This window comes from Rhinoraja longicauda, chromosome 33 (genome assembly GCF_053455715.1).
Source record: "Rhinoraja longicauda isolate Sanriku21f chromosome 33, sRhiLon1.1, whole genome shotgun sequence".
In the NCBI taxonomy this organism is placed as follows: domain Eukaryota; kingdom Metazoa; phylum Chordata; class Chondrichthyes; order Rajiformes; family Arhynchobatidae; genus Rhinoraja; species Rhinoraja longicauda.
Window position 1 is genome coordinate 10,579,381 of NC_135985.1, and position 14,100 is coordinate 10,593,480.

Sequence of the window (14,100 nt, forward strand, 5' to 3'; positions counted from 1 at the left end):
TTCTCAGAATCTGCTTCAACTTACAAAGGACCCCAAGCATGCCCTTCATCGAGCTCCCTCAACCCAACAACCTCTCCATCTTCCTGCCTTCCATTTAAAACTTATCCCTGCTGAAGCTCTTGGTCACCTTTCCTAATGTTCCCCTCATTGGCTAAGTATCCACTTTCCATTTTTATTGCTCTGAAGTAAAAGGTACTTTATATATTTTAAGATTCTTGGTTAAAATTTCTGCTTTTCATGAATCAAATGCAAATGTGCCTCAAATTTGTTATAGTGTTTAGGGAAATTTGCCCAAGTTTCTCTTCTTAAATGCCCAAGTTTGGTGCTGAATGCAAAATCTGAAATAACCAAAACAATTAGGCAGCAATTTAGAAAGTGTTTAAGATTTACTTTAAACATATCTGCTAATACTGTAACGTTCAGATTGGTAATTGTGTGCACTTGCAAATATACTTATTATCAAAGTATTTGTATTAATGTCTGGTCCATCAACTGTCAATAACAATGTTAAGTAAATGGAGATCATTTTTATACTATGCATAACTACTCTCATTGTTTCCTTTATAAGTTTAATTTTTTTTTTAAATGCCTAATAGTGTAAAAGTTATTAACATCCAAAATTGAAATGTTTATTATGGATGGAGCGGAGAAGCAGGAAACATTCTCTTTGGCACAAATAAGATTATGACGAAGCTTGAAAGTGTTCAGAATCATAAAAATTAGTTGAATGGTTAAGCAGAGAGAAATATAAAATTGTGGTGACTGGCAGAAGAACCAAAACTAACATGGGGGGGGGAATCTTTTAACTAAGCAATTGTTAGGGTCTGGAAGAGGAAAATCTCCTTGCTCAAATTATAACTTTGATTTAAAAACCCACAAATCTGAAACACTAACTCTGTTTCTGTCTTCACAGATGCTGCCCGACCTGTTAGGTTTTTACAGCACATTTGTATTTCAGATTTTCAGCATCAGCAGTGTTTTAACTTTCCAATTGTGAAATACCCATTGAGCTCACTTCAGCAATATTGTGTACAGGTCTGGTTTCCTAACCTTAGGAAGAATAGAAAGTGCAGCAAAAGGTTCACCCGAATTAAGTCCGGGGTAGGTGGGTTTGTTGGGTAAGGAGAGATTAGGTAGACTGCTCCTAAATCTTCCAGTTTAGAAGAGTAAATGGAGTTTTCCAGCACAAAAATACTTTTGGCCCACAATGTTCATTATGCTATTTTATTGGCAAGCTATTTATTCTAGGTAATTTCATTAAAATGTACACAATTTTTATGGGGCTTGAGCAAAAAACAAACCGCTGGAGGAACTCAGCTGGTCCGGCAGCATCTGTAGAGGGAATTAACTTGTGGGATTTAACCAGCTAGATTGAGAAACATATTTTCCTTAGCTAGGGTGGGGCATTTCAAACTGAAGAGCTAGCCATTCAGGACAACGATGAGAAGAAATTTGGACAACACAAAATTGCAGATACAGTAATCTGAAACAATATTATCTAGGAATTTTGAGGACAGACCCTAATGAGAAACATTAATCACAATTTCTCATTCCACAAAAGTTGGTTGACTGACTGAGTTCTTAAGGCAATTTTTTTTGTGCTATGAGAAAAAATGTCATTATTAAGAGTAGTGAATTCTATAACAAAAAGGGCCACAGGGTCTCAGTCAGTGGACCATATCCAAGCCCAACACATTTTTGAATGTTAAGGGAATCAAAACAATATGGGATTAGTGCAAGAATGTGGTGGTAAAGTAAAAGAGTGGCCATGATCTTGCTGAGTGGCAATTTAGTTTTTTTATTGTCACATGTACCGAGGTACAATGAAAAGCTTTCTGTCGCATTCTGTCCAGTCAGCGAAAAGACCATTCGTAACTATACAAAGCCGTCCACAGTGTACAGTTACAGGATAAAAGATATATCGTACGAGGGTATTAAAGAAGGAAAAGAATGGTCTACTCTTGCTATCTATGTTCTTATGGAATTCACTGCCCTTGATAGTCATGGAGGTAGATTCAATTGGGAGTGGGGCAAGGAATGGAAAGGAAAGTATTTGAAAGGCTTTGTGGAGAAAGTGGGAGCTGAGAAGCACTTGGATTGGAATCAATAGTGTAAATTTCCACCGATCATGCTGTGCCATTGCCATTCTGAGAACCAGGTTCTCAATTGAAAGATTTAAAGGGGCCAAACCGGTCACCATACTCCAATGTTGCCTGGAGTCCACAAGAGGCACCCTGCTCACTGGGGATCACAATTCAGTTTTTGTGGCTCGCTGTGCAAGAAAAAAAAACCACCTGTCTTATATGATCTGAGTCTCCTTGGCTTTTCAAAGAAGGTTTTAACCCTGCAAGAAGGCAAAGGGGAAGTTCAGATTTTTTCATCACTTTGCTCAAAATTATTGCAAACATTAAATTAGAAGTGATATGTTTAAATTATTCAAAAAATATTTACTTTGTTTTTGGTAATTTTTAACAAATATAATACATTTAAACGGCAGCTTTATCAGTGGGATAAACTTTTGCCTTCTGCTGCAGTCCATCTGGGGCATGGGAAGACCTACATGAGAGGTTTTCCGTATCCTGCCCAGGTAATTTCAGCAGTGTTTCTGGGTTGTAGATATGGATCTGTCCGTAGTTGCTTACGAAATGTACTGCTTTCAAAAAGTGGTGCAAATGAATTGTAGAAACTTAAGTTGCACGAAATCTAACCTGCAGTTGGAATCATGCTGCCCTTTAAACTGGGTTTAGCTGATTCTTAGGCAAATTTAGTGTGTTAACTGTCAAACCTATTGGGGACCCAGATCTGTGAATTCAGGGCAGCATAGTAGTGAAGCGGTGGAATTGCTGCTTTCCAGCCCCAGAGACCCCGTTTCGATCCTGACTACGGGTGCTGTCTGCATGGAGTTTGTACATTCTCCCTGTGACCGCTTGGGTTTCCTCTGGGTGCTCCTGTTTCCTCCCACATTCCAAAGATGTACAGGTTTGTAGGTTAATTGGCTTCTGTAAATTTTTCCTAGTGTGCAAGGTAGAACTCGTGTAAGGGTGATCGCTAGTTGGAGCAGACTCGGTGGGCCAAGGAGCCTGTTTCAATGCTGTATCTCTAAACTAAACCAAAAGTGCAGATTAATACATTTTCAGCAATTCAATCCAGTAAGAGACATTGTGGGTCACACCCAACTTGTAGAGTTACACATGGACTTCACTATATAATAAAAAGGAACTGCAGATGCTGGTACCAAAGACATACACACAATGTTGAAGTAACTTAGCAGGTCAGGCAGCACCTGTGGAGAACATGGATAGTTTGGATCGGGTCTGAAGAAGGATCCCAACCTAAAAGGTCATGTGTCCATGTTCTCCAGAGATGCTGCCTAACCCGCTGACTTAATCCAGTATTTTGTGTCTATCATGGCTTTAGTGTTGTTCTTAGTCTCCATAAATGTTGAATTGCTGATTCTGATGGATCTGACATTGTGGTTTTGAGGGTTGTGATTTGTTTTTAATAAAACTGTTTTAAGGACTACTTAAATTGTGAGAATGATGGCATATATGTACGTCATTTCTCGATTATTTTTTTTCTCCAAGTTATTGTACAGTCCTTCGGTCTATACAATGTACTTCAGCATGATTCGTTTATCTTTAATGTTTTTATCACCAAAATAATTTCCTTTCAGTTCCTTGCCCTGATCCCTTTTGAGTTCTACGATTGAATCTGCCTCCATGACTAATAAGGCCAGTGAATTCCATAAGTACAGAACAAATAATGTTGCCATCCTGTCTATCCTCAGCATGAAGCCAGAGTGAATATTTCCTATTTTAGAGATGAACTTCTGAATTAGTGGTTCCGAGGAACAGAATGAGTGATCTTATCTGAATAAAATGTGTGGCGTCAACAACTTAACTTCCAAACCATGCCAGAACTGCAGGGAAACCAGTGCCTTGAGAAAAAGCAGCTGGGTTTTTACCAGAGCAACAAGTTGAGACCTTGCTCTTTAAAATTAGGTGTATTCAACTTTGAATTATTGCTGTTGCTAAAGATGTTTCTAAAGCTGTGAGGTGTGTAATTTATCTGCATTGCCCATGCGAGGCCTGAATTTGAAGATGATAGTTTAATATCTTGTCTGTCGTTGGTTACAAAATGTACTGCTGCTGGGCTCACTTTCAGTGATGGAATTAAGAATCACTCAGCCAACTTACCGCCACTTTCTCGGCCTAGTAGAATTGTAGATAAATATTTCCCGACGATCAATGCAGCTGAAATGGGCATTAAAAATCATGTGTCTACTTTTAAACTCATGATTTTTTAATTGTTTTCATACAGAGGTTTGGCCGTGAACAACAGATACATCCAGCATACAACCAGACATTCAACGGCTTGTGGAAGCAGGAGAAATATAACGATGATGATGATAACAGACCTGTTCTGGTACATTGGGTGGCTGCTAACACTAAACCTCACCATGTTATTTGCAGGTATGTGTTCCATTGAGATATTCAGTGTAAATGTTAAATTACTAATACGTAAGATAAATTGCTGAGAATTTTTTTTTTATGCCAGTTTTGAAAGTTACATGGCAAGAAAATTGATGCTTTTAGGAGGAAATCACACACGAATGTGGGTAATCTTCAAGAATTGCACAGTTTGGGAAATGTAACCAATCACTTCTGGTCACTATGCCTGTAGTGCAATTGGACATTTCATGCTACCATTCATCATGTAATGCTCTTTGAGTGCCGCCTGGGGAAATTGGATTGCAACTTTCTGCTTCACTAAAATCATTGGCCACTTGCAGAGAAACGTGCATCTGCAGGACTTATTGCAACTGCACAATTTTTTTTTGTTTAGTTTATTGTCATGTGTACCGAGGTACAGTGAAAAGTTTTTGTTGCCTACTAACCAGTCAGCGGAAAGACAATACATGATTACAATCGAGTCATTCACAGTATACAGATACAGGTACATGATAAAGGGAATAACCTTTTACATAACGGTTGCATAGTTATGCAATCAGTTGCAGAACATCCTGCCACAATTGCTATTTCTGCACTTGGCAATTTCTTGCTGTGGGTGTTTCTGTGGTGGTCCTGTTAGATGTGCTACATGAACCAGGGTTGCAGAGCAGATAATGGAAATAGGCCAGCTCATCAAGACCCCCAAGGTTGAAAGGATGGAAGAAGCTCACTGTCATCCAAGTGATCCACACACCTATCTCCAGCTCTCTGAGCAGCAACATATCTAGACACCATGCAAGAGAGATCTCTGGCCTTGGAGAAAGCTACAGCTGTGGTTTAACTTAGTGTCTATCAGACATTGCTGATATTTTTGCATCATTCTGGGCAGTGGTGGCAATGATGTTGTATTTCTGTTTGGGGCATAGGGTTTGTTGCACAACACTGAAGAAAAAGAGATTGTCTATATTTGCTTGAGAAGGAAGATCCATACTAAGTACACCTGGGAACATAAGAACTAGAAACAGGAGTACACCACATGGATCGTGTGAACCTCCTATGCCATAGTATAGGATTGTGACTGATTTCATTGTGATCTTAGCTTTGCATTCCTGTGTACACCTGCCAATATTTCACTCCATTGATTATCAAGAATTCATCTACTTTTGCCTTAGAAATATGCAAAGTCTCTGCTTCCACCACCCTGAGGAAAAGACCAAAAGACTCATGATCATTTAAGAAGAAAGTATTTCATCTCATCTCTAAATAGGTGACCTTGTATTTCCATTCCTTCTCTCCCGAGATGCTGCCTGACCTGCTGAGTTACTCCAGCATTTTGTGAATAAATATCTTTGATTTGTATTTTTAATTAGTGATTCCTTGTTTTAGATTCTCCCACAAGAGGAAATATCCTCTCCACATCCACTCTGTCAAGAACTCTCAGTATTTTATGTGTGGCCTGAACATTTAGGAACTGATATATCGGGGGTTACGGCCACCTTAACTGTTTAGGATTCAAAGGAATTGTGAATAGAAAACTTGGCATTGATCTTGAAAAGGAATTAATTGTGGCCAATTCAATTTGTTGAGGATAGACACAAAAAGCTGGAGTAACTCAGCGGGTCAGGCAGCATCTCTGGAGAACACGAATAGGTGACGTTTCGGGTCAAGACCCTCCTTCAGACTGAGAGTCAGGGGAAAGGGAAACGAGATATATAGATGGTGAGAAAGGAGATATAGAACAAATGAATGAAAGATATGCAAAAAAGTAATGATGATAAAGGAAATAAGCATTGTTAGCTGTGGGCTAGATGAAAATGAGTTACATACAACTCGTTTTCACCTAGCCCACAACTAAAAATGGCTAACAAAGACTCTCACTTGTCATTGTTTTAAAAATCCAGTGAAAGGTGAATACTCTGCTGGAAACATTGTCCTTTTGGATGAGCTATTAAACCGATGCATCAAATGATCTTTTAAATGATGAAAGGAACCCAAAGCATTGTCAGTCATTTATCTCATTGCCATTTGTAGAATACTTGCCCTTTCCCAGTTCTGAAGAAGGATCTCAGATCTGAAATATTATCTGTTTCTCTTTCTATAGACACTGCCTAAGCTGCTGATTGTTTTCAGTATTTTATATTTTTATTTCAAATTATCCTCAAATGCATTTTCTTTTCATTTAATGTGGTACTTGCTGTGTTTAAATTTGTTTTAAAACCACTGTATGCCAAAATGTCGTAAGAAATCAGTGACTAAGCTTGTGCAAAACATTGCAAATATCATCCAGTTATTTCAGTCCATTTCAGAAACAACGCTTCGATCATACACCATGTAAGCATTTTGCAATGTGTTGAAGCCATGAAGGCATAGCACGCATTCTTTCGTAAGCTGTTATTGCCACTGTGGGAACAACACTATTTTTATTTGAATAGGGAATATGATAAATAGTTGGAAAGGGTTTGCTCAGTCATGGGGAAAGATCAAAGGAATAGTCTAATTGGATAATAATTTCAAAGAGTTGGCATTATCTCAATTGACCAAATGGCTTCCTGTTAATATACGTATTTGGATATGATTGTTGCCTTGCTACCACTCCTAACCGGATTATAAACTAAAATAACTTGAAACATAACAAGCTTTTTGCTGAAAATTTACATAGAAATATTACTTTGATAAATGAGAATAGAGGAAATCTGGGCCAGAGAAACATTTTAACAGAGTGGGTGAATGATTAAAATCATATCTATAGACTCACACACTTGCTATTTTTGCATTGGGACAGATAACAACTCGGGCAAACTTAGATGTCCTAATCCTCTGCAAAATGTCAACTCAAACTTTTGGAAATCCCACAATCCCCAGATTCACTAGTACAAATTGTTGAAGATGTTGGATCACATTGCCTAAAAGTAGCCCATTCGCCTCAACACATCTCTACCGACCGGTGGGCACCCTTATTAATCCCATTTTACACAATTCACCTATTATCTTAACTGCCCTGTGGTTTTAATGGTGTTTCAAAAGCTCTTCTTTTAAACAAAAACCAGTTCCGTCGCACTGGCTGATCTTATAGAGGTGTACAAAATCATGAGGGAAATAAATGGGATGAATGCACAGAGTCTCTTACCCAGGTACACTAGAACCTGAGGATATAGGTTTAAGATGAGAAGGGAACGATTTAGTGGGAACCTGAGGGGCAATTCTTTTCTCACAGAGGGTGGTGGGGATATGAAATGAGCTGCCAGAGGCAGTAGTTGAGGCAGGAATTATAACAATGTTTAAAAAACATTTGGACAGATGCATGGATAGGAAAGTTTGAGAGGGACATGAGACAAATGCAGGCAGGTGGGTCAACTGTAGATAGGGCATCTTGGTTGGCATGGGCAAGTTGAGCCAAAGGGCTTGTTTCTGTGCTGTATGATGCTATGATTCTATGACTTGGTAAAGGCATTCCAGAAGAGTGTCCTTGTCAAAGGAGGGAAAATGAGGAAGGCACAAAGGAGGGGGTGGCTTTCTTATAGAAATGTGAAGGATTTACTTGTAACTTGGTAAATCCATTCACTGTTTCACATTCCTGCCATTAGAATTTCCTGCCATTAAATCTCTTCTTTTTAATGGCTTGTTATATTGTTCCCTCACGCTGTTCATCCTGTCCAGTAGAATATTTTATTAAGTTAGATAATTTTATCAATTATATCTGACATTGCAAGCTCAAAAACTGTTTTAAGCAATTCTGTGAACCAAAATATCCTAAGAAAAGTGATCAGTGATTAACCTAGGATCAGACATAACAAATGCTGTCTGACCTATCCTCTTATCTTATTGTTACATGGTCTGAAGAAGGATCTTGACCCAAAATGTCACCTATCCCTTTTCTCCAGAGATGCTGTCAGCGTTTTGTGACTATATTTTGTGAAGGGCTGAATGGCCTACTCCTGCACCTATTGTCTATTGTCTATTGTTACTTGAGTTTAACTTGATTGTATTTGCGTATAGTATTATTTGACATGACAGGATAGCATGCAAAATAAACATTTTTAAGTGTACACATGACAATAATAAACCTAAACCTAATTTCTCACACAGATAATGAAACCATTGTTACACATTGAGAATGGTAGTTCTATATTGAGTGTGGGGGGTTCAGTTTTGAGAGTGATGATATTGTGGATGATAACAATGGGATCTGCACTAAGGGCAAATGTTATGTACTGAGGATAATCTGTTCTATGTTGTAAGCTTGCCCTGACCAGGATCCAGATCTCCAAATGTGGAACCCTGGACATAACAAGGAACATCGTGCCCACATTGGACGCAATCGGAAACTACTTCTATCATCTTCAGCAACAGTCAATTCTATTCATATCTTTGATGGAGGTAAATCTTGGCAATTGTTATTTGAGAAGTTTGAAGCAAATTTAGTTTCTTTTCTCAGGAAGAAAGACAATTCACTTAAAGTTTCAATTAACCTTGGTCAATAGAAATGTAACCTGGTTTTATCTTTTATATGACCCATATAATCGAGCGTTGGTTTGTATGAAACAATAAAACCATTGCTCCATCAGTATATAGTTAATATTGTTAATTTGATAATCAAAGGAAACTTAGATTGAGTAAACCGATCCTATTTGTTGAACATTTATGCAATTGGATTCCCCGAAGCCGTAATGTGAAAATATATTTTTTAAAGATAACGGAAATTGAGCAAGTTATTTGGCCCTTTCAATAGACAATAGGTGCAGGAATAGGCCATTCGGCCCTTTAAGCCAGCACCGCCATTCAATGTGATCATGGCTGATCATTCTCAATCAGTACCCCGTTCCTGCCTTCTCCCCATACCCCCTGACTCCGCTATCCTTCAGAGCGCTATTTAGCTCTCTCTTGAATGCATTCAGAGAATTGGCCTCCACTGCCTTCTGAGGCAGAGAATTCCACAGACTCACAACTCAGACTGAAAGTTTTTCCTCATCCCGTTCTAAATGGCCTACCCCTTATTCTTAAACGGTGGCCCCTTGTCATGGACTCCCCCAACATTGGGAACATGTTTCCTGCCTCTAACGTGTCCAACCCCTTAATAATCTTATACGTTTCGATAAGATCCCCTCTCATCCGTCTAAATTCCAGTGTATACAAGCCTAGGGAGGTATTGGTGATCCTTAGATGTTATAGAGGGACAGGTAGTGCAAGAATAGAGAGCACGAATTAATACTAGCAAATGCCGAAAACGCTCAACAGATCAGGTAGGATCAATGGGAAAAAAAGTTAACGTTTCAGGTCGAAGACTCTTGTGTCAGAAACAGGATAGCGAGAAAAACAAATTGGTTTGAAGTTACAGAGAAGGTTAGGTGAGGGGGAATAGGAAGGGCAGAGAGAATAACTGCAATAGGGTGAGGTCAGGTAGCAAGGAAAAAATTAGACAAGGTGTTGGAGTAACTCGGCGGGTCAGGCATCATGCCTGCCGCTGTAACACTGCAAATTTCCCCAGTGTGGGACAAATAAAGGAATATATATATATATATATATATATATATATATATATAATCTTTGAAGAAAAAGGATGGGTGATATTTTGGGTCGGGACCCTTCTTCAGAAGGGTCTGAAACATCGCCCATCCATTTTCTCCAGAGCTGCTGCCTGATCTGCTGAGTTACTTCAGCACCTCGTGTCCATCTTTGGTATAAACCAGCATCTGCAGTTGCTTGTTTATGTGAGGAAATATTGATGTATTGGTGCCAGCAGTCAGAGAGTGAGAATTCAAGAAAAGAAGTATAAAACTTTATAAAACTCTGGAAGGTCAGACCTGCCCAGCAGGCCAGGCTGTGCTAATGAAGAAAGAACCATTGGGCCATTATCACTGATGGATAATGTAGAGCAGAAATGGCCAGTTCCAATATGGCCAGAGGAAGCAAATAACCTGAAGTTGTATCTGCCATTGCTGAGTCCCAAAGGCTGCAGGTTTCCCAGATGGAAGATGAGGTGTTGCTTCCCAAGCTTATGTTGGGATTGTTGCAACAGTGCAGGAGGCTTCAGATAGACAGGTCAGGCAGGGGGCGGAATTCAGAATTGAAGTAGTAGCTTCAAGGTTGCCCGTGCAGTCTGAACACGTGTGTTTCACAAAATCCAACAAAATCTACAGCACATCCTAAAAAATTCAAATGTGTACTGATGTCATTAACTACAAGCCTACATACTACGAACTGCAAAGTGGGCAAAAGTCTGGCGTCAATGGTTTAGCTAGCATGGAAGTAGAGGGGAGAATAGCCTCATCCAGTGATGTGAATGTTTTAATGCTGTGAGTACCAGTATATATGCATGCAGGGCGGGCTCCTCTTTTGTTTTGTGACAGTCTATAAAATTCTCTTTTTTGTTAAACTTCTTAAGGCAAACTAGTCATTTCAGACAGTGGCAAAGATCCTATTGTTCTTCGGACACGAAATATCCTGATTGAAGATGGTGGGGAATTTCATGTGGGAAGTGAAGACTGCCCCTTTCAAAGAGATGTCACCGTCATTCTGTATGGAAGGTAAATAGAATTCAAGATTAATGTTGCAGAATTAATTGGCCTTGAGCACATTTTTCATGTTGAGCAGGGAAGGGAATGTAGTGAGCCATGCACACTGCACCATTTTATATGTACTTAATCATCAAACACCTCTACCCAACTCCTAAAAATGCTCCACGCTTCTGTGGGGTTGACTTTGAGTCAAGAGTCAAGAATGTTTTATTGTCATATGTCCCGGATAGAACAATGATATTATTACTTGCAGCAGCACAACAGAATATGTAAACATAGTACACTGTCAACAATATAATAAATGAGGAAAGAAACGTTCAGTGTGTGTATATCCATCCACCCACACACAAGCATACATACACATAATAAACAAACCAACAATAATAGTGCAATAATAGTCTATGCAGTTCGGAGCTTATTTGAGGTGGTAGTGTTTAATAGCCTGATGTTAGATTTAGCTCTTCGGGGTAAAGGAATCAAGGGATATGGGGGGAAAAGCAAGAATGGGGTACTGATTTTAGATGACCACCCATGATCATATTGAATTGCGGTGTTGGCTCGAAGGGCCGAATGGCTTACTCCTGCACCTATTTTTTCTATGTTTTTTTTCTAATGGCTGGAGAGAAGAAGCTATTCCTGAACCTGGACATTGCAGTCGATCAAGGTATTTATTCACAAAATGTTGGAGTAACTCAGCAGGTCAGGCAGCATCTCAGGAGAGAAGGAATGGGTGACGTTTCGGGTCGAGACCCTTCTTCAGACTGATGTCAGTCTGAAGAAGGGTCTCGACCCGAAACGTCACCCATTCCTTCTCTCCTGAGATGCTGCCTGACCTGCTAAGTTACTCCAGCATTTTGTGAATAAATACCTTCGATTTGTACCAGCATCTGCAGTTGTTTTCTTACAGTGAGGTGTTCATCAACTGACATCCCAAGCCTTTTTGCCATCTACAACATATAAGGCAGGAGTTTGATGAAATATTTTCCACTTGCCTGATCTATACAACAGCAGTTCGGTTGTTCAACAGCATCCAACTAACCTCCTTGATCAATACCCCATTCACCATCTTATACATTCATTCCATCTACCAATAACTCACCATGGCTTTAATGTGTACTGTGTACAAAATGCACTCCCCACATATTAATTCGGAGCAGTGAGAGGCCACTTGTTCTTCAAGCCTGCTTCACCGTTCAATACAAAGTATCTGCAATCTCGACTTTGTTTTCCAATCCAACCACAGTGACCTTGAAGTAGAAACTATCTGCTTCTGTCTAAAAAATATTCAAAGTGTCTGCTTTCACTGCTCATTAAGGACTTGAGATGCTGATAGAAAAAAAAACTTTTTTTTTGGCCATTTATGCCTTAAATGGGTGACAGCATATTATTAAAGTGATCCTGGTTCAAGATTCCCCCATAAGAGGAAACATCCCCCACTATCTAAGTTACTCACCATGGCTACTGGGACAACATTTCAAACCTGTTCGTCACACAGGAACACCAAGTGCTGCAGGGTTTTATAACATCTGACTTGGATATATAACACCTTTCTTCCATCGTAACTGTATCTAAATCCATGACCTTTATTCCCAAGAACACTGTGGGAGCACTTTCATCAGAGGGACTGCAGCAGTTCAAGAAGGTGCTGACCTCCAGCATATTAAAAAGTGAATGAATGATGAATGATATTTTATTGTCACGGTGATATTCTTTGTTTTGCGTACCCAAGGTATGCAAAGAGTCGCCACATGACGGGCAAAGTTACAAAGTGTTCCATTTTACACAAATCATTTTTAACACATTCCAGTTGTGGTCCCTCTTAGTTCTTGGTGGTTCCCCCGTGCCAGGTCCTCCTCGGCGTTGAAGGGCAATAAGCTACTAGCTTTGCCATATCCCAAAAGATAAATAAATAAAATTAAATACCGCTGGTGAGGACACTATCTGCTGGTGATCGCATGTCTGGGCTGTAAAGGTTTAAAAGAAGCTGCAGTTGAATTGTTGATCTCCAAAATAAGAACATAGTATTGTAGCGACCATAGAGAATGGTCCAGGTCGTCGAACCCTCGGATTGGCCAGCGAAGTCACGTGGGAACGCGACCGTGGGGATTGGTCCAGGGAACGACATCGCTGATTGGCCAGCGATGTCAGGTGCGCGTTTGGCGCCCGTTTTAGCCAGTTCGGCGAAGTCTTCAAGGAAGACAGTAAGTTTATATTGGTTGTCCTGTAACTTGTTGTTTTGACTTTGTATTCGTGTATTGCGGCTGCAATAAACTTCGTCTACAACTAACAAGTTTCGGACTCGCCATAGTATCAAATTATATATGCTGATTCGTGACACGTTTTGCATGTTCTGGATTCATTCAGCAGTTATCCACAAATGATTTTGCTAAAGCTCAAGTGACCCACCACAAAGACCTACCATTGACGCCATTCTGAAACTCAGCACGTATATAGCTTTTAAAACTGACCAATAAAGATTCCTATCTCCTACTGAAATGCCTCTCCCATATGGTCAATGAAAATTTAAACAACACTTTATCAGATGCCGGTTTAATTCCTGACACGTTTCATTCGTATTAAAACACTGAAAAGTACTGGAAATACTCAGCAGACCAGGCAGCACCTGAGAAGGGAGGAGAAAGAAACTCTTTCAGTTCAATGACTTCATCAGCTGATGAAGTATTGACCTGAAACATTATCACTGTCCTCCCTTCTCTGGGTTTTGTCGTTAGGATTTTATTCCATATTTTCAGCATCTGCAGTTTTAAAAAAATCATTATTTACTGTTTTGTTTGTAGATCTGATGAAGAAATGGAAAATATTCATAGCTACTTTGGCCTGAAGTATATTGGTGTTAGTCGAGGAGGGACACTGGAAATTCATGGAGCTCATAAAATGTCCTGGACGTTTTTGAACAGTACCCTGCATCCTGGTGGGATGAGAGAAGGCGGCTATTATTTTGAAAGAAGCTGGGGACACCGAGGCATCATTGTTCATGTCATTAACCAGCTTGGAGATGTGATCCATTCAGACAGGTATGATTTCCTACAGGCGGAGTAGACGTTGTCATACAGTGGTACAGTGTGGAAACAGGCCCTGTGGCCCAACTTGCCCACACCGGCCAACATGTCCCA

The 14,100-nt window shown here is 39.7% G+C and overlaps 1 protein-coding gene across 2 annotated transcripts in view; it reads left to right on the forward strand.

Moving 5' to 3' along the window:
* The window catches only part of LOC144609083 (cell migration-inducing and hyaluronan-binding protein-like), a 151,286-nt gene that overhangs the window by 52,667 nt on the left and 84,519 nt on the right, over positions 1-14,100 (forward strand). Inside the window, exons 2-6 of one of the 2 annotated variants that reach the window (XM_078427454.1) lie at positions 8-192; positions 4,321-4,472; positions 8,691-8,828; positions 10,834-10,975; positions 13,765-14,001. In XM_078427454.1, coding sequence (XP_078283580.1) covers positions 4,400-4,472; positions 8,691-8,828; positions 10,834-10,975; positions 13,765-14,001 — 590 coding nt within the window. In that variant the 5' untranslated portion in view covers positions 8-192; positions 4,321-4,399. The remainder of the gene's footprint in view (positions 1-7; positions 193-4,320; positions 4,473-8,690; positions 8,829-10,833; positions 10,976-13,764; positions 14,002-14,100) is intronic. The other variant, XM_078427453.1, reaches the window with a different exon arrangement.